The sequence below is a fragment of the Equus przewalskii genome, chromosome 18, assembly GCF_037783145.1.
Source record: "Equus przewalskii isolate Varuska chromosome 18, EquPr2, whole genome shotgun sequence".
Classification (NCBI taxonomy): Eukaryota; Metazoa; Chordata; class Mammalia; order Perissodactyla; family Equidae; genus Equus; species Equus przewalskii.
The window spans coordinates 24,248,488-24,267,632 of record NC_091848.1 but is presented as its reverse complement, the minus strand read 5'-3'; the positions used below and the strand labels follow the sequence as shown (position 1 = coordinate 24,267,632).

General features: G+C 53.1%; 2 protein-coding genes across 4 annotated transcripts; both read right to left on the bottom strand.

The window, feature by feature from the left end:
- Window positions 1-607: 607 nt before the first annotated feature.
- ABCF3 (ATP binding cassette subfamily F member 3) lies at window positions 608-7,785 on the bottom strand. Of its 3 annotated transcripts, XM_008525975.2 has the most exons (21): window positions 7,507-7,785; window positions 7,130-7,277; window positions 6,918-6,997; window positions 6,388-6,434; window positions 6,076-6,173; window positions 5,852-5,974; window positions 5,420-5,686; window positions 5,008-5,088; window positions 4,859-4,918; window positions 4,704-4,760; window positions 4,572-4,594; window positions 4,406-4,461; window positions 4,089-4,289; window positions 3,924-4,000; window positions 2,809-2,853; window positions 2,598-2,730; window positions 1,898-1,986; window positions 1,715-1,806; window positions 1,389-1,521; window positions 1,161-1,248; window positions 608-1,071 (listed from the first exon to the last, which is right to left on the bottom strand). In XM_008525975.2, the coding sequence occupies exons 1-21, from the start codon at window positions 7,577-7,579 to the stop codon at window positions 913-915; spliced, it is 2,130 nt and encodes a 709-aa protein (XP_008524197.1). In that variant the 5' UTR covers window positions 7,580-7,785; the 3' UTR covers window positions 608-912. The 3 variants fall into 3 exon arrangements, with proteins under 3 accessions (XP_008524197.1, XP_070439398.1, XP_070439399.1); XM_070583297.1 differs by lacking the exon at window positions 7,130-7,277 and having other exon boundaries at window positions 7,507-7,670; XM_070583298.1 differs by lacking the exons at window positions 5,852-5,974; window positions 6,076-6,173; window positions 6,388-6,434; ... (1 more) ...; window positions 7,130-7,277; window positions 7,507-7,785 and adding an exon at window positions 5,218-5,224 and having other exon boundaries at window positions 5,420-5,661.
- Window positions 7,786-9,809: 2,024 nt separating this feature from the next.
- Window positions 9,810-19,035, bottom strand: AP2M1 (adaptor related protein complex 2 subunit mu 1). Its single transcript, XM_008525979.2, has 11 exons — window positions 18,770-19,035; window positions 16,654-16,770; window positions 14,531-14,796; window positions 13,708-13,790; window positions 12,959-13,094; window positions 12,731-12,872; window positions 12,121-12,240; window positions 11,882-12,017; window positions 11,681-11,778; window positions 11,060-11,171; window positions 9,810-10,418 (listed from the first exon to the last, which is right to left on the bottom strand). Exons 2-11 carry the CDS (start codon window positions 16,725-16,727, stop codon window positions 10,284-10,286), a joined length of 1,302 nt encoding a protein of 433 aa, XP_008524201.1. The 5' UTR covers window positions 16,728-16,770; window positions 18,770-19,035; the 3' UTR covers window positions 9,810-10,283.
- Between the last annotated feature and the right edge of the window lie 110 nt (window positions 19,036-19,145).

Here is a 19,145-nt window from a genome sequence, read left to right as displayed (position 1 = left end):
CCCCTCTTAAAGATTGCTTAATTTGAAAACAACGTGCTCTATTTCTTCCCATTAGATCTCATTCTCAATTTCCTACCTCCCCAGCCCGTCCCATGTGGTTAGAGGAAAAATAAAGGACATCATAAAACCACTCAAGCAAAATGAGGACAAAGACATTTTCTCGGTTTCTCTTCAGCCCCATCTGAGGGTCCAGATCAGAGAAGAAGGTGAACCTGGGCCAGAGCCCACTGGAGAAAGCAGGTGGCAAACCACTGGTCTCAGTTTGAGGCCAGGTTACAGAATCATTTCACTCTCCCAAGCAGTGGGGCTGCGAGAGCAGAACACGAGACCCCTCCAGTTGATCCCAGACCACAGGGAACACCACCAGTCATGTAATACACTGCCCTTCATTTCACCAAGGCAGCCCAGCGCAAGGTCAGGCAGGTGACCTCTGAGCCCCAGCAGCTTTAATGATGTCTCCTTCCAGGGACAAGGCTGGTGCTGCCATAGTTGCCTCCATGTGACTGATACAAGCGTCACAGGAAAACACCAAGTGAGGAGCCCACACTCCTGAACAGTGGGCAAACACTGTAGCCCTGCCAGGGAGTAGCAGAGATGAGACATGGGAGATGCAGCGGGAGGTTTAATTTACATAGCAGCCACTCAGGGCCCAGTCAGAGCTGAGCCAGTAGGGGAAATCTATAACCCCAGAGGGCACCCCCCACCCCTTCCCCTTGGAAGACCAGTCCTCACAGACTCTTACAGGGGCTCCCTGGGTTGTGCAGAAGATGCTCCAGTCAAAAGGAGAGATTTGGAAATAAGGCTGTCCCCAAAGTCAGGGGAAGTCCATGGCCTGGAGATGGTTGCCTACGTAGTGGCCCAGGGGTCTGAGAGACCAGTCCATGTCCTGGGCAGAGTCCTCAGCTGGTGTCCCTAGAGGAAGCCCTCACGGCGGAACTGTTCCTGGAGAAGCGCACGGTACTGGTCAAATCCACCCTCGACCCGGGTGACGCCGCCTTTTTCGCATACCCACAACTCCCGGCACACCAGACGGATGAAGCGCTCATCATGGGAAACCAGAATCACACCACCCTGAAAGACAGGAGACCAGGAGGCACTCAGGGGGGCCCCAAGGGGTGCTGAGGTCTGGGGAGGAGTGGGTGGTGAGAAGGCAGACTCACCCTGAAATTGTTGAGAGCACGGCCCAGAGCCTCAATTGTCTCCATATCCAGGTGGTTTGTGGGTTCATCCAGAATGTAGAAGTTGGGACTGGAAGCAGAACCCACAAACATGGGCCATTATGGTGGGTGGGAGAAAATGTACTCCTCTAATATGAAGGCAAGAGGATCATTTTCTACTAGGCAAGAGAGGAAGAGGGAGGGCAAGAGCTCTAGAAAATGAGGCCTCACCAGGGCATGGTCATCTGAGCAAAGGCTACCCGGCTCTTCTGGCCCCCAGACAAGCTGGCAACAGGGCGCACAGCCAGTTCTCCAGAGATGCCGTACCGGCCCAGCTGGTGACGATACTCCTCCTCAGGCCGTCCTGGAATAGGCCCCACCCCATCCTGTGGGTTCTTGGCCCAACTCCCTCCCTTCTCCCTCCCCTAGCTCTATCTCCACATGCCCATGTTCTTACACCTATATTCGGGTGGGCTGCTCAGCACCCTCCCCCAAGGCAGGCCCAGCTGTAGGCATCAGCCCTGGCCCTCTTTCCTCAACTCAAATCCCTGTCGCACCAGGAAACTTGCGTGCCAGCAATTCCACAGCACTGACATTCAGGTCCAGCTGCTCCACATGGTGCTGGCTGAAATAGCCAATCTTCAGATTCCTGCAGGCAGAAACAAAGGATGGAAGGCAATGACCATAAAGGAATATAGCCACCATGCATGGGTGGTTGGTGAGTGAGGTGTGGGCCCTACCTGTGAGCATGTCTGATGCCTCGAACAGGTGCCAGGTCCCCCATAAGCAGCTTCAGCATGGTAGACTTCCCAGCCCCATTCTCCCCAACCTGTAAGAAGAAACATGAGAAGGTTAAAGAGTATACATGTGTGGCACACAGCAGGGAAGGAGAGGAGCATTCATCCCAGTCATCCCGATGACTCCTTCAACAACTAAAAAAATATTTTGAAGGAAGTGTAGAGAAAAATGAAGGAAGTAGTAAAGATGTAGAGGGAACCAATACCTAAGTACCTACTAAGTGCTGGGGATTTAATTCTCCCATTAACCAAGTAAGGTAGATGTTATCTCCATTTAAAGGACGAGGAAACTGCTTAGTAACCAGGCTAGGAAATGGCAGAGGCAGGATCTGAAGTCTGACCCTGAAGCCCAGGCTCTCTCCTCTCTGTTGCATGGTTTGAGAAAATTCAGAACCGAGACCACTAAGATAAAGTCCTGCTCTCAGTGTTCATAAAATACCACACGCCAGGATTTTCATCTCTGCAAACAGCCCTGTGAGGCTGGAGGATGGGGCAGCATAAGAACAGCCAAGTCCTTGGCCCAGGCCCTGACTCCTGTTCCTGTGGACCTCTTCCCTTTGTAGCCTGAGGATCTGGGCCAACTGACACCACATATTGGGGTGGGAGAATCCCAGCTCATAGAACAGAGAAATAGCAACCATACCACACAGATGCGGGACTCAAGATCAGCGGAGACTGAGAGACGGCTGAAGATGACGTGCTTAGGGTCATAGTAGAAATCCACCTCATCTAGTTGGAGAATTGGTGGTGAGAACTTCTCAAAGCCATCAGGGAACCTGTAGGAGGTGGGGGTGAGGAGCACGAGGGCAGCCAGAAACAAGAACTTCCCCACCTGCCCCTCTGGCAGCACTCACTTCATCACGACCTCCAACTCTTTGTCCACGGGTTTCAGCTCAGGCCTGAGGAGAGAAGAGACAGACGAGATTTATGACTCTAAAAAATAACTTTCTTGTTCTTATCACACAAGTACTATATGTTCAGAGAAAACTTAGAAAAAGCCTGTACTCTCACCACCCATATAACCTTCTTATTTTAGAGTACCTTCTTCTAGTTCACTATATGCTGGGAAAATAGGATTATCTTTTTTGTTGCTTTTTGTTCTCCCAGTTAATATATTGTGATATATGTTTCAATGTCACAAAATCCCAAGCCTTATGATTTTAACCTTCCCCACTACCAGTACCTCTAGAAAGGCTGCTTCAAGATTAAACCCTAATGCTCAGTATCATTAGTCATTAAGGAAATGCAAATCAAAACCACAATGAGCTATCACTTCACACCCACTAGGATAGCTAAAATTAAAAAGACAGCTAAGTATGGGCAAGGATGTGGAGAAACCGGAACCCTCATACACTGCTGGTAGGAATATAACACAGTGCAGCTGCTTTAGAAAACAGTTTGGCAGTTGCTGAAAAGTAAAATATAGAATTATCATGTAACCTAGCAATTTCACTCCTAGGTATATACTCAAGAGAATAGAAAACGTATGTCCACACAAAAACCTGCACACAAATGTTCATAGCAGCATTATTCCTATGAGCCCAAAAGGCGAAATAATCCAAACGTCCACCAACTGATGAATCAATAAACAAAATGTGGTATGTCCATAAAATGGAATATTATCTGGCCATAAAAAGGAATGAAGTACTGGTACATGCTACAACATGGATGAACCTTGAAAACATTATGCCTAGTGAAAACAGACACAAAAGGTTATATGTTGTATGATTCCATTTATATGAAATGTCCAGAATAAGCAAATATATAGACACAGAAAGTAGATTAGTAGTTGCCTAGGCCTGGGGGCAAAATTAACTCTCCAAGAGCCATACAGAATAGTTTGCTTTCCTGCAGAGGAAGAAGTTAAAGCTGGTTCCTAGAAAAGAGCAGACCTAGAAGGGGAGGGCAAAGGGTGGCCTGCAAAACGAGAGAACAGAAGTCAGGGTCTGGTCAAGGACCTGGTACTCACAGCTTCTCCAGCATCTTGAGTTTACTCTGCACTTGAGAGGCTCTGTTGGCATTGTAGCGAAACCGGTCAATGAAAACCTGTGGGTGATGAGTGCAGGCCCTGGTCAGGCTCCCTCACTCCCTGCAATTCCAAAACCTGTGGGGTGGGACCTGCCCGTTCCCACACCTGGATATGCTGGCGATACTGCTGCTGGGCCTCATATTCACGCTGCTGGTTGAGCAGCCGCTCCTGCTTGCTCTTGATGAAGGTCTCAAAGTCTCCCCGGTAACCATCTAGCCGCTGGCTATGCAGGTGGATGATGTCTGTGGCTATGGCATTCAGGAAGTTGCGGTCGTGGGAGACGACCAGGATTGTGGAGGGCCACGTCTGGGGGGGGTCACAGGATGGCAGGCCCAGTTTGGGAAGGCAGTCAGCTCTCAGCTCCCCAAGGCGTCTTGGAGGCAGACCTTCCCAGACCTACTCCAGCACCTGTAGGCACTCACCTGCAGGTAATTCTCCAGCCACAGGATGGCCCTTACATCCAGCATGTTTGTGGGTTCTGGGAAAGTAGGGGAGGACACATTTGGGATTGAAGCGCTGGAGAACTAGGAACTTGGATGTTGCCACCCTTTCCCACCCAAAAGTCACGGTGCCCCACTTCAAACTCACCGTCTAACAGCAGAAGATCTGGCCTACGGAAAGAATGCAAGGGTTGAGGGTTTAGGTCAGCAACCCATTGCCATCTCCCAAGAACCAAGGCCCATCCTCCATAGTATCCATACACAGGCCCAAGAGACTCACCTGGCAAACAGGGCCCGGGCCAGGGCCAGTCTCATCCTCCAGCCACCTGAGAACTCCCTAAAGAAAGACAGAGCCACATCAGGGGTGGGTATTCACCAGGGCAGGCAGGGGCAGTGCCAACAGTGTTCAGAGCCAAGAATGTAAGTGCCACTCACCGGGTGGGCTGCTGCTGCATTTTAGGAGTAAAGCCAAGCCCAGCAAGAATGACTGATGCCCTACGGATGAAAAAATTGAAGAACCCGGTTGGAATAGACAGCAAAATGGAAAAGTGAAATCTGACAGAGGGAAAGGGAATTTTAAATACCTGGCAGGTGCCTTGTCAGCCTCAATCTCCTCCAACTTGGCATAGATTTCTGCCAGCTGTGCAGCTTCTGAGCCCTCAGCCCTGGGGTGGGAATGGGAGGAAGAGCAATGAACCTGGGGGGGGGGGGGGGGGAGGGGCGGCAGTCTAGGAGCTGTCCAGCACCGTATGCAGCTGGATGCACTAGGACACCACTGGGACTCCACGGGCTGCCTTATTGCTGGGACAGGAATAGAGTATAGAAAGGACTCGCTCACAGCACTGTGGAAGGAACAAGGGCTTTATAGCCCCACAGTGCCAAGTTCTAAGATCTACTGCTTACTGGGATGGGCATGCGAATTTCGGATTGTGACAGTATGGCAGGAACTGTGTTAAGGACAGCTGCTGCTAGTTATTTCCTAGTCTGAGTCCTCACCTGCCAGCAGCAATCTGGGCGCTGAGCTCCCGTTCCCGCCGCAGGAGGTCCTCTCGCACAGTGTCACTCTCCAGCACACTCTGCAGGGCAGGGGTGTCATCTCCAGCAACCTCCTGCTCTACATGCAGCAGGGAAATGTGGGCTGGGACCCGCAGGCTCCGGGTAGCCAGCATCTTTAGCAGTGTCGTCTTCCCCAGCCCATTCCGACCGACCAGCCCATAGCGGCGGCCCCATGCCAGGTTCACATCTGCACCAGTCAGCAGTACCCTGCAGGGGCAGTAAGAGGAAGACAAGGGTACTCTAGAGATAAGGGCACAGGAAGTTTAACAACAGAAATCTAACATTATTTTTAGCCCCACTTCATCTTCCCAAATTCTCCATCAATTGGAAAAAGAAAAATGCACCCCCCCCCCCCCCCCGTCACTCCCTCACCTATCGCCAAAAGACACATCAAAGTTCTCAATTCGCACATCATAGGATTTGTTCTTGCCAGATGATTCCAACCGACTCTCCTTTCTGCTGCCTGCCTGGCTGGCTGATGCCTCTTCCAAGACTCTTTTAAAAGGAGAAACAGATAGCTTTTAGCACTCCCAACCACCTTTCCATCCCAGTAGAGACTGCTCTACTCTTTTCTCAGTCCTTCTTGCCAAACTCACAGAGGGTTGCTGGTCTTGAGTGTGTCCTTCTCTGAGCGCTTCTCCTGCTTTGCCTTCAGTCGAGCCTCAGCCTTCTCTAGCTTCTTTGCGTTCACTGTCTGAGGGTCCAAACACAATCATTTCACCCTAGTTTGTAGGCTCAGAAAGGAACCCCTAGGGAAAACTGTAAGTTAACCCTCTCAATTTACCCATGATGAACTGAATCAAAGACTCAGGGAAAGACATAGTCAGAAATCCCCCAGAAAGATACAGTCAACTCCCACTCCTACCACAGACAGAGCCCCTTCCCTTTCTTCCTCCTCTCCTCCTCACCGAGAACTGTTCCCTCTTTAGCAGTCCTGGGAGCTTGGCGCCAGAGTCTGCAAGTGATAAGAAAAGCAGTCACCTTCCCCCGAGAGAAGGGAAACTAACATTTTGAGCTGCTAACATGAACCAGACACAAAGACATTTAAAGAAAAGCCTTACAATCTTGGAGATAGCTATCATCCTCCCTGAACTTTATATAAAAACAAAAACACATACTGCACAGGTTAAGGGTAGAGACTGGAGCAGATAAGCAACTCTTACAAGATCATGCAGTTGGTTAATAGGTCGCAAAATTGGGGGGTGAACCCAATTCCAAGGCCCATAAACTCCCTACCATAATCAAGAACTTGGAGAAGTCTCCAACCCCTACTCCCTTCATCACTGAGCTCTTTTGCCCCTCAGCAAACATATCAACTAGCTTCTACAACCTTGTCCAGTGGAAAAGAGGTACCAGGAGTTCTGAGCTCCAAGGGGCAGGTGGCTGGAGGCTGAGAAAAAGACAGAGGGCAGCTAATTCAATTTTCCCTCACTCTCACCGTAGTTTTCTGTTATCTTTGACAACTGGATGGGGGCGTCTAGTAGCACCTGGCTGTTTCCCTGGCTCTGTGGCTCAGCCCTTGAGAGTAGGGATAGAAAGCGCCGAGTTAGGAGTCGAGGCTACGACCATCAGACCTTTCTCCCTCACGTCTTGTCTCTCGACGACCCGCCCTCCCATCGTCCCGAGGAATCCCCCTGCCCAGGCACATACAGGCGCAGAGTGTTGTACATGCGCTGGCACACGGCCCTGATGCCCGCGTCATCCTTGCTGTCCCCGGACACTTCTTGCAGCAGTTCCCCCACAGCTTCCACTAGGTCATCCACAGACTCGAAGTCTGCGCTGCCGCTGTGCAAGACGCCTGGGCGCGGCGAGGCAGGATAAGGAAGATACCGGGTAGGATGGACATACAAGCAGTTTTAACCCCCGAACCGTGGCCCCAATCCGGGCTCCAGACCCCACCAGCCCTCGGGACGAGAGGTCATGCAGAGGGAGGCCTAGCAGCGGTCCCCAGAACTGCCCTCCCTTAGTCTTTCCCCTTCACGACTTCCACTTCAGCCTCCCTAGCGCGCTGATTCGGTTGGGCTCACCCGTCACGTAGTCGAAAACCTGTCCGTCAATTTCGGGGAACTCGCTCCGCAGGATTTCAGCGCAAGTCGCCATGTTCCAGCCGGGCTCCCGTCCGCGCAGTCGCCGTGAGACCTCGGCCAAAGCCCGCCCCCTGCCCGTTCCCCGAAAGCTCGTCCCTCCTTCCAAGGCGCATGCGTAGCGGTGACGTAACAAAGGCGCCGAGTAGGCCGAAACCGGTGGGCGGGGTGAACGGGGCGGAAGGAACCGTGCGCAAGCGCTGCTCAGCGTCTACGCCAGAGCTGTCCTCACTGCGCTTGCGCAACGCCTTTTCCGCTGAAAAATTAGCCACATGTGCGGTTCTCGCTGCCTTGTGGGAAGCGGAGCTCCCAGAGGCTGCGGGGGCGACGGCGTTCGCGGTTTATCAGGGCGCGAGACACCGACGGTCTGGCAGGTGGGAACCTCCCAAGAGGCAAGCAGTTGAGAAGGCACATTGGCCTTGGTGGGTTCTCTGCGTTCCTTTCCGGCGCGTCTGCGGCTCAGCTGGGTCCATCTTGGAACCCGCCGAGAGCTTTGCTGACTCACGCCGGTCCCTGAGCTCTCAGAAGCCCCCTGTACAGGTCTGTGCGGCCGCGGGTTTTGTTCCGGTCCCCAGGCCCCAAGGGCTTGTCTCAGCCTGGTGGCCAGCCCGCCGCCGACTTGCACAGTCCTGTCACGCTTGACAGCTCAGCGGACCTCCTGCGAATCATGCCCACTCAGTCCTTCCACCATCCTGGGCACAACCTCTCCTGCCGCCGAAGGGCGTGAAAACTAGGTCCACAACACGGCCTGTGTAAATTAATTGGCATTTTTTCCCTACCTACACCCAAAGCAGACTTCACTGCACTCTGAATCTCAGTAAATGACTGTAAAAAGCTATTTCCTTTTAGTGATTCCCTCAGGTGGAAGTTAGGAATTTTCCCCAATTGATGCTACTGCTTTACATTTAACGTGAATATTCTTCCAGCCCGGCTCTAAAATTGGCATCTAAAAGTACATCATCCATTCCTCCTTTTGCCATTGTTAGGAATCAATCTCGATATTTAAAGTAAAGCTATTAAGTCTCTAGATCTAATAACCACTTTATAGAAAATACAGGGAAAGAGATATCCCTACTGGGGAACTATAGAACTATCTGGTTTCTTCAACATTGCAAGAGCTGAGGGAGAACCTGTGGTTCATAAGTTTTAAGAGCTTTCACCAGCCGCAATGGACTTGTTTGGATCCAGATGAAAGCTGTACAAAATTTTATAGGGCACTTGGATTAAGTATGAACACAGATTGGATGTGATATTAAGGAATTGGCCGTGAGTTGATAATTACTGAAGTTGAATGATGGGACATGAGGGTTCATTATATTTTGCTACTTCTGTTTATGTTTGAAATTTTCTCTGTTAGATGTTTTAGGTTTAAAAAGGCTGAAACCAGGGCCGGCACAGTGGTTAAGTTCGCACATTCTGGTTCGGTGGCCCAGAGTTCGATGGTTCAGATCTGCCGTGCGGACATCGCACCACTTGGCAAGCCATGCTGTGGTAGGCATCCAACATATAAAGTAGAGGAAGATGGGCACGGATGTTAGCTCAGGGCCAGTCTTCCTCAGCAAAAAGAGAAGGATTGGCAGCAGATGTTAGCTTGGGGCCAATCTTGCTCCCCCCCCCAAAAAAGAGGCTAAAACCAAGCAAGGGAAAACTGGCAAGGGCAAACCTGCTCATTTTATCTTCTCAAACACACCAGCAGGATATGGAACACTCCCGTCAGGGACTAGCCCACCACAGGATTCTTTGGAGAGGGGGAGGGACAGAAGGGAGGAATTTTGAAAAAGGCCTGGGGAGCTTTACATCTTTGGTTTTACCACCCACCCACCAAGGTTAGGGAAGCCTGGGTAATTAGGAAGAGGATTGAATTAAAAGGGCAGTCAGTTTCTCAAGATGGCTTGAAAGACCGAAAGTAAACCTTGCTTAATCTCTGCTAATTAGAAAATACCAACCTAAAGCTGGGGGCGAATTAGGGAAAGAATCTCTACCCTGAGGGAACCGGGGCCAGATGGGGCTGCATGCCCTTAACGCTGTTTTCTTCTCAGAAGAGACAGGAGACCTGGGCTAACACATCAGGATAAGAGCTTGCATGGTCATGAAGGAGCCTAACAATTGAGACAAGACAAGGGAAGAGCCTTGGGAGAGTTCAGAATAGAAATCTCTATTCAAAGCAAGCAGTGTAAGACATCAGAAGAGCAGTCCCACCAGTTTCCTTCCCCATGTAGCTCCCATATCAACACTTAGCCAGCAACTCCGCTCTATAGAGTTTATTGGGTTTATAACTGGACGAAATCACACGTGTACAAAATGAAGCTCACACTATCCCAAAGCAGAGTAGGGATTGAGGGCTGGGGATCTGTTACTGGCCTATGGGGGAGCTCTGAGGTGAGGGGCAGCCAACCCTCCCACTCCAGAGATGTGGCCACAGGGGAGGGGAGGAGAGGGAGCCCACCTGGCTTTGGTCACAGAACTCAGAGCCTGGTATTGGGCCAGGGCAGACAGACGGATGGAGGAGCAGGAGCCCCAGAAACCACCCTGCCCAGGGAGCCCAGGGACTGCTCCACCAGTCCTGCTCTCTATGTGGTTGGTCCAGACCTAGACTCAGGGGCTGGTGCAAAGGGAAGGCAGCAAAGCAGGAGGGAGGAGACACTGATGTCTGGTGGCCGGGGGCACCCGGACCTGTGGAAGAGGGTGGGTGGGGAGGCGGGCTAGCTGCCACTAGGCAGCTAGCAGCGGGTCTCATAAATGCCGCTGCGGCCAATGTAGCGCACCCATTTGATGACATCATGGTCACTGTAGTTCAGCTTCGGTTCAAACACCTTCAAGTAGCGCACCTTGAGGCCAGAGGGCGCGAATGGCACCTGGGCAAGGGACAGCTCCAGTTAGGAATGTGGTCTTCTTCTCACAGTTCCTCTCTGGGAAATCTGTAGTCCTGCCCTACCTCATCTCTCTCTACTACAGGCATTTGAATGATTGTCCTGAAAGAAACTGGGGGAAGCTGGGGTAGTGAGGGGTCCTCTAAGAGATTACTACAGAAGAAAGCATATCCAAGAGTAACTAGCAATCATTTGGGTTTGAAGTCAAGCCCTGCCTGTGATAACTTGAATCAATTCCTTTGATCAGCAGGAGGCAGCAACCAAAGACCTGCCTTAGAACATACTTATCCTGCTCAATATTATGGACTTAAAAAATAAGGTGGAGAAAATTATATGTCTAACATGCACACAGCAAAGTCAGCCCATTTTCCTGTCTGTAAGTAAACTTTGTGTTTTATCCAACATTGAAGCAATCTCAATTTATCCAAAGAATTGCCCAACGTCAAACCAAAAGAAGTCAAAGATTTCTGTCCATGTGAATACCAATTTCTAGTCAGAGGCCTGAAGGGGGAAGAAATGGATCTATAAATTAAAGTCAGTTCTCTCTAGGCCTCAGTTTCCTCATCTGCAGCTGGTAGGTGCAGAGGTTGATCTGAATGATCTCTAAGGCCCCTCCTCTGCCATACCTCAAAGTTCATGGAAATAGGGGGTCGAGCCCATTTCTTCTTGTCATTGGTGGGCAGAAGCTCAATCTCCGCGCTGATCTGCGATTCCTTCATGCCTGCCATGCGCTTGATCCTGGGAACACAGGGGCAATGGGCAGCAAGTGCCCGTGATAGCTTGGAGGAGTTTCAAGGGTTGGGGGCGCAGTTTGCCCTTTTGTAGGGGAGGGGGAAGAGAACCCAGGAGCTTGTGGGAGGTGCTAGGACAAGGAAATGTGGTGAGGACTCTGATAACCACTTGCTATGGAACCTTGAGTCTGCTATTCCTTTAGCACTGGGCTGCAGTTTCTGCTTAGATACATGGACATGCTCTCCCTGCTCTTTGTCTACTTCACAGAGATGTCACAAGGGCCAATGGGGAAGCGTTCAAGCATCTTGATAAATAAATGCGTGCATGCACCCAAGCGCAGGCCTGTGCATACTCACACAGAGGTATAAGGGGTGACAGCAGAAGCAGAGGCTCCTAGAGAAGCAGACAGGCACCCTCCCGCAAAACACACACTCTCAGAGGATAAAAGGTAAAACTTAAGAGGGTACACCAAGTCATTTCGAGCCCTGCTGTGGCCTCATGAAGGAAAGACTCACTTCCACACGATGGCGTTCTCGCTGGCCTTGTACTTGGCCTTCCCCTTCATGCAGATCACCTGTACCCCACTTGTGTTCAGTGGGGTTGGGATCCTCACCTAGAAGTGACGCACCTGTCAGAGAGCTCTATTGAGCCCTGACATCAGTTGCCTTTATTCCTGGAGACAAGTGCTTCCTCCTCCCCAAGTCCCTTGTCCTCACCTCAATCTTCTGAGCCAGCAGTGAGGGCTTGAAGTTGGACTTGATGACCACCTTGACCTCCAGCTTGGTGCGTCCCACTTCCCGCACCAGTGGGATCACCCGGAAAGGAAGGATGATGTCCTTGGTGGTGCGATACCTTTGAAGGAGGGGAAGCAAGGTTGGCACAGTAGAGCCTGTCCTCCTCCCTTTCCCCCATCTCAGCCAGCAGCACCCCCTGCCTCCTCACACCCCTGTGGCACCTCATGAGCTCAAACTCTCCATCTGGCGGGATGAAGCTGATGCTGCGTTCAGAGTCAAACTTGCTGAGTCGCACACACTGGTGGAAGGTGCAGTCATCAATGGCAATTGATTGCTTCCCACTGCAAGCAGAAGCAGAAGGGGAGAGTGGCAGGAGAGTTGGGCTGGGAGGCTATCCCACCCCCAAAGGCTGCCAGAGCTTGGGCGAGGCTTTCACTATAGTCTATGGAAAGCTGCCGGAATGCAGCTTTCTGACTCAGGGGTCCCTGCCCCAGAGTTAGGGATGAGGGGGAACTTTGCAAGCTCATCATCTGGAGAGCTCTGCTGCTTGGGACCCAGAAGTTTCAGGCACACTGGGCAGAGGCCATCAGTATGTACAGAAGAGCCTTGGTCCTGGGGACCGAACAAAGCAGCTTACTCTCTGAGTAGGATCAGGACAATACCCTCATCTCTCTTAAGACAGATGTCAAGAGCAACCAGCCAAGCAAACCCTTTGGAAGAGAGAGTTTGCATTACTGCAGAAATGACACCCAGAAGGAACTTGTGATTCACCAGGCCCTGCTCAGCCCTCCAAGGTCCACCCTCTCCCACCAGCTCCCCTGCCTCAGGCACCTCTTGCTTGTTTCATCAGCGGTGCCTTTGCCCTGCTTCTCAATGACAATCTTGTCATTCATCCCAAACTTGCACTCAGGCATGCCACTCAGGTAGCTCTTCATCACCACCCGGCCTGACACATGGGCGCTCAGCACCTGCCCTGGTGATAGATAAACCGGAACACCTGAGTCAGGACCAGGCTCCTGTCCTGGTCCCCCTCCAGCTTCATCACAAGAGGTCCCTCACCCTGTGGAGACATGAGGAGGTTCACACTCTCCAGCACATCCAGGAAGAGCTCGTTCCGGCGATACTTGATGCCCTCCCGCCGCCAGCCAATCTGCCCGGTCACTTGGCTGGTGATCTGGGACTGCTCTTCTTTCGTCTGCGTGGGGGATAGAGACAAACACCAATGGCCTCCCTCCTCTCCACCTTCAATCACCCTGTCTCTCTCCCAACTCTACTCTCATCCCGCCTCCCTTCTAGTCCCCACCTGTAACTCGTCTTCCCCCACAAGCCCCACGGTGCAGGGCCTGGAGAAAACGGAGCAAAGCTGCAAGGGTGGAAGCTGAGGGAACAGCTTACCTGATGCTGGAGGCCACAGGGCCATTGTGGTGCCCACAGGAAGCAGTAGGGGAGCACAGACGGGAAGAGGCAGGCAGAAAAGAAGGAGGAGAAGCTATGAGTCCTGGATCCTAGAGGAGGGCCCAAGCGCTCTCCTGCTGAGGAACACCAGGCCACCAGAGCAGCCACCCCCCTTCCCCGAGCGCAGAAGAAAACTGCTTGAGCTGCATTCCCAGTAACAGAGGTGCTGAGTCTGCTCCTGGGGTGGGAGAGGGCCACACAGAGCAAAATAGGCCTGCAGTCACAGCAGAAGGCTCAGGCCAGCACTTCTTGTAAGAGGCAGGCTAATGAGTCAGCTACGACAAGCCTTAGGGGCCAGCTGGGGTGAAGGGAGGTTGGGCTCTACCCTGACTGTGGGTGTACAATTCGAGTACCTGGCTCTTGATGCCCTGCTGGGTGATGAAGGTTTTCAGTGCGCCTGTCTCTGAGTTCTGTGGGTAGCCAAAGTCCAGGATCTCTGCAGAAGGAAGGAAACCATCAGTGCATGGAAAAAGCTGAAGGCTCATTTATTCCAATCCCTCCCCTGGCCTGGATGGTCAGGCCAGCACAGCTTCAGAAGAGTGTGGGATCATCTGCAGCAAAGTCTTCCAGCTTTCTAGCATTTACTCTGGGATTTGTGCTTCATGAGAAAACAATTAAAATGTCAGATTTTTTCTAATAGAGAAAGTCAGCAGATGAGTCACATGGCCAGTGGGTGAGAGGTCAAGAAGCCCTGAGCCTTTAGAAAACAGAGATGTTGGAAAAGTGGAAGGACTCTGTTCACTTAAATACCTCACAGGCGAACAGAGATAACAGCACACACCCAGGCACTAGACCTCACCGTCCCCCAGGCTCTGAGGCAGCTGTTGAGATGGAAAGCTGGGAGGACAGTCAGTGAAATAAGGCCCAAACCACAAAGGTAAGAGAATGAAATGTTCTTAACTGCAAGAGGCCCAGCCACCAAACCCCTGAGTCAGGCTCCTAGCCCCCTGAAAGACCTTTTGGTCTTCCCCCATCTCTACTCGCTAGCCTATTTCTGTGTTCCATTTCAGAGCAGCCTTAAGGTCTGGATTTGGACTGGCCTTCTCAGGGCTCAAAAGACCAGAAAAGTCATGAAAGAAAGTTCAGAGGGCACTGGAGCCTCAGACCCGCTCCCACCTCCACGTCAGGCCCCATCAGGTTCATCCCCACCTAGGCCCACCATCCCATCAGCCTCACCATCCAGCAGCTCATATATGAGCACAAAATTGTTCTTGATGTTCTCCTCGCTGATCTTGCCAAAATAGGCAGCCATTACGTCACACATCTTATAGAGGAATTCGAAGACCATGGCAGCATTGACATTCTGCTTGGTGACTGCTGCCAGCCAGATGTTGGACCGCTTAACATGGAAGAAACTGGTGCGAGCGATGTTGGTGACGGGGCTGCGCACCTGCTGCCGTGCATGGATAACATTGACCCGAAAGGCGTCCACTGCGTTCCTCCTGAAGGAAAAGGGTGCACAGGGGCTGCTCAGCACCCAGGCAAACTGCACTCCGTGGGGATCAACCACAGCTGCTGACAGCCCCACCCTTCACTGCTGAAGTCTGACACGTAATCTAAAGCCAATGCCTAAACCACTGAGTGGTTCCCTTGTGACTCCCAGTGGGGACATGGGAGAAGGGCCAGAGCTGGGCTGGTATCTGAAGACCATGAGAGACAGGGAAGTCAAGTGGCAGTGACAGGAAGACAGATACAACCTTAATAAAGTGAGGTCCATCAGGTGTAGGCAGGTATGTTCCTGACTCCCAGGCCTGGCCCCAATTTCCCAGCTGCCACCTCTCTAGCGTCTCAGTAAGCTCCAGGCCTAGATGAGAAGACCTTGCTTCTTCTCCCGTCTTCCCACTAGTGATTGCACCAGTAGGGAAGGTTGGCTCCTCCAGAAGCTGAACAAACCCAGCAGGACTTCAGAGAAGGCTCTTATCTACTGAGGGAGAAGCACCAAGGGGCCATGGAGCTGGGCCACCCATTCTTGTCCAAGATCCAATTCCAGGGCAAGTTCAGGGAATGAAAAAGTATGAAGAAAACAACGATGGGGGGCAGGGCTCCCCACCCACCTGTGCCTGGGCGGCAGCTTGACAGGCCGCTTACCTATTGCTACGGCAGCCAATGAGATGGGATGAGAGAAATGACGCCAGCAAGAAGAGGAGAGTGACAGCAACGAGAGAGAGGGTTAGACACACAACACACTGGGAGGTTGGGGGGTAGCACACACCATGAGGAGGAAGCAGAGGAGGGACAGGCGAGGGGCGGAGAGCATAGGAAGGCATGCAAGACGGTATGTGCCCTGGCCTCGGCTTAACCAGGTCTACCCAGGGAAGGAGGGGGTGCAGAGGGGTGTAGCCAGCCAGGTTCAGGCAAGCCAGGCAAGCCACAGCTCTAGCTCAGGCCCCCCCACCAGCCAATGGACAAACAGCCACAAAGGCCAGGCCAGCCCATTAGCCAGGGAGCCGGGAGCCGAAGAGCTAGGGCCCTGCAGCAGGCCCATTCTATAACTATCCCAGGCTCTTTGAGGAAGAAAAACAGGGCGGCATGAACTACAGGAGCCTAATCTCATTAGAGCTGCTGAGGCCAGGCCATGTCCCCTCAGCAGGAAAGAACAGCGGCATGCAGGGCAGAATGCAAAGTAAGGCTGTGCCTCCTTGTTAAGGTCTGAGGGACCCAGAACAAGGAGCAACTCTGGGTCAACTTGATAGGCCAGAAAGGGCAGCATGGCCTCCCTGCCCTTCCCTCAGTGAACTGCAGAGTGCCTCAGGCTTGCTCACAACCTCTCCTCCAGGAGGGCCCAGAGGAACTGAAAACAACTGAGTCAGCAGCCTGCCTCCTTCTGAGAAAGGGAGTGGGAGAGGATTCGGCAGCCTGGAGAGGGTTTCAAGAGAATCCAGGGAAGGCTCTCACCATGCGAAGACTTAGATGGATTAGCACCTCCAGTCTGGCCACTAACTCCACCCACTGGAGACTGATCTCCCTCTACCTCAAAGGAGGAATCAACCTGCCTGGGGAAAAGCATTCATCTCCAGCAACCAGGTCTGTCACTAAGGGAAACAGGAGACAGGAAGGACAGGAGTCCCTAAGACTATGGGGCCACGCCATTCCACAGGTCCCGTCCAGCAGCTAGCAACTGGCTGCCAAGCCAATACCACCAGACCTAATGGGAACCAGGCTGTACTAGCCGAGCTTCCAGGATGCAGCAAGGGGTGGGGGTGGTCCAAGTCAAGCCTTGGGAGGAAAGACCTGGTCATGCATGCTGGGGAGGAGGGATGGGGGGCTGGGGGCACAGCTGGCTCTGCCAGGGGACTCACCCGATGTCATCACGGTAGACCCGGGAGATGAGCACCTCCCCCTTGTGATTATAGATGAATAAGCCTCCAATCATGGCGGCAGCTCAGTCTCCGCAGCCCATCGCTCTGAGAACAGACCTAGGACAGGCGGGGGCAGGGTAAGGGAAGGCCTCAGAACCCCCGCCAACGTCCCCTGTGGGGCTGGGCAGGTCAGTGGCTGGCCTTTTTTCCTGACTCAACCCTTTAGCAAGTGACCCTGCAGCCCTCCCAAGCATGCTCCTCCCCTTAGCCAGACTCCAGTTCCTGTTTATCCCATACTGGAAAGGAGAAAGAAACGGAGAGGGCCTGGAGCCCAGGATTCTAAGGCCATTTTGACCCTCCCTTTTCTGGGGCTGAGCCCAGAGAGTAGCGCTCCTCCCACCCCCCACGGAGCGGAGCTGAACTCAGCAAGGATCCTTTTCCCCTTTTCCTGTGCAGATTCTCACCCAGGCTCTAGCCAGTGAGTCACTGCGAACGCCTGCCTGCGGCTGCAGGAATGGCGGTAGAAATTACTCCAACTGGTTCAGGCCTGGGGCCCCCAGGCACAGCTTTGGGAACACCCAGTCTCTCAGGCTCCATTACCCTTCTGTAAGGTGGCAGGGCCTGAACCTCCGGCCTAATTCACAGAAGTCTAAACATTCCAGGAAAGGGTGTGCAGGGTGGGGAGAGGAGGAGAGAAGGGAGGCCTTAGGCCCTGACATGGACCCAGGAGTGTGGCTCCTGCCTCTCCCAGGCAGTCAGATAAGCAGGCAAAGAGCAGAGCAGGCAGGCCTCAGCCCTGGCTGACTACACTTCAATGACCCAAGCTACTTATGAGTTATTTTTGAGCCTCCCTTTCAAAAAGGGAGGCTCCCTTTCAGCTCCCAAGTACAATAAAAGTAAGGGGGGTCGGGTGGGAGGCAAGTCCTTAAATTAAAAGATCCTTCCAGCTGAAATTCTGTGATTCCAGACCCACGACATAACTTGCTTCTGGCCTGAGTGCCTGTAAGCAAGGGGTAGAATGCCTCAATTATCCAAATTATTTGGGTCAACTCATTTAGATTGTTTACAAGGAGAAAAAGGGTTCATTTAGTTCTAGATTTCTTGGATTAGCCCTTGTATTAATTTCACAGCGGGGAGTTCAGCAGACTTTTCTAAACTGGAAAATAAAGCCTATTCCTGTGGCCGTCAAGGTCTTCCAGATGCAGGGAGAGGTCTCTCAAGGTGGCAAACTCATCCCATCCCTCAGTCCCAAAGAGGCTGGGAAAGGAAATGCAAAATGGAGGTCGAGCCCGGGGCAAAGAACCAAGTTCACAGGTACCAAGTGGTAGGGAGCTCAGGGCACCAGCGAAGCACAGGGGGGCCCAGGACTGGAACGGAATATTCAGTTAAGGGAAAGACTGCAGCAACAGCCAGACCGTATGCCCAGGCGAGCCCTCAGCAGCCACAGGGCTGGCGGGGGCACCCGGAGAAAGTTTCCAGTATGGCAAAGGTCAGGGCCTTGAAGAGGAAACACGGCAGGGAGGGACTGACAGTGGTGAACAGGGGAAAGCCGGGCAGACGGAACCCGCTTTGGGGTTCAGAGGCATTGGGGGGACGCTTTTCGCCCTGGGGAGGAGAGGAAGACATCGCAGAAAAAGATGGTTCCACGGGGTGGTGCGGGGGCTGTCATGGGTCTGAGAAAGAAGAGCCGCGGGGTGTCACTCAACTGGGAGGAGGGGGTGCCGCAGGGTGGAGGCCTGTCACAGTTCAAGGAGGCGGCACAAGGGGGGTGTCACTGTCCTAGGAGTGGGGGAATTGTCCTTGCGCTGAGAGGAGGCGGCGCCGAAGGGTAGGGGGCTGTCACGATCCCAGGGAGGGGGGCGCCGCGCGGCGGGCCTGCTCTGGGAGGATTCCAGTAGGTCTCCCTCCCACGGGAGGCGCCGGGCGGGTCAGGTGGAGGGCTCTGCTCCCCGCCCGTCCTGCAACCGCGCCCCGGGCGCTCCCGCCCCGCCGTCAGCTCCCTCCGGATCTGAAGGCTGAGGCCACTCCTGGGTGTGGGCAGCTTTCCGCGCAGCAGAGAAGGGCAAAGCGGGGCAGGCGCCCTCCCTCACCGCGTAAGGCCAGATCCCAAGCTCACCTGGTGTCCGCGGCCCCCTGCTCGGCCCGCCCGGCCACTCTCTGGATCCCAAGATGTCCGCCCGCCCCCTGCTCGCCTGCCCGCTGCCTCGGCTTTCACCGCAGTGCCGCGGCCCCGCCCCGGCCGCGGCTGCGCGTGCGCGTCCGCCTCCCGCGCAGACTACAAATCCCGTCAGGCCCCTCGGCCTTCTCGCTTACAATTTTAAGCGCTCCAAGGTTAGCAAAACTACAACTACCGACTGCCTTCGAGAACCTTCGAAGTGGGTAGGCGTGTCCTGGGAAGGGGTAGGAGTGGCTGTATTCAGCCCTACCCAAAATACACATCACAGCGTACGCTGCTCCACTCAGTTCATTTTCCTCTCTGAGCATTCTGGGAA

Bases quoted from the DNA above. Each gene is read 5' to 3' on its own strand.
- AP2M1 (XM_008525979.2), bottom strand. From the start codon at position 16,727: ATGATTGGAGGCTTATTCATCTATAATCACAAGGGGGAGGTGCTCATC. The intron at 13,791-14,530 runs GTGAGGCTGATG...TTCCTTCTGCAG, and splicing joins CATATATGAGCTGCTGGATG to AGATCCTGGACTTTGGCTAC. The intron at 13,095-13,707 runs GTACTCGAATTG...TCCCCCACGCAG, and splicing joins AGCAGGGCATCAAGAGCCAG to ACGAAAGAAGAGCAGTCCCA.
- ABCF3 (XM_008525975.2), bottom strand. From the start codon at position 7,579: ATGGCGACTTGCGCTGAAATCCTGCGGAGCGAGTTCCCCGAAATTGAC. The intron at 4,595-4,703 runs GTGAGTCTCTTG...TTCTTTCCGTAG, and splicing joins GCCCGGGCCCTGTTTGCCAG to GCCAGATCTTCTGCTGTTAG. The intron at 1,807-1,897 runs GTAGGGCCCACA...TTCTGCCTGCAG, and splicing joins GGCATCAGACATGCTCACAG to GAATCTGAAGATTGGCTATT.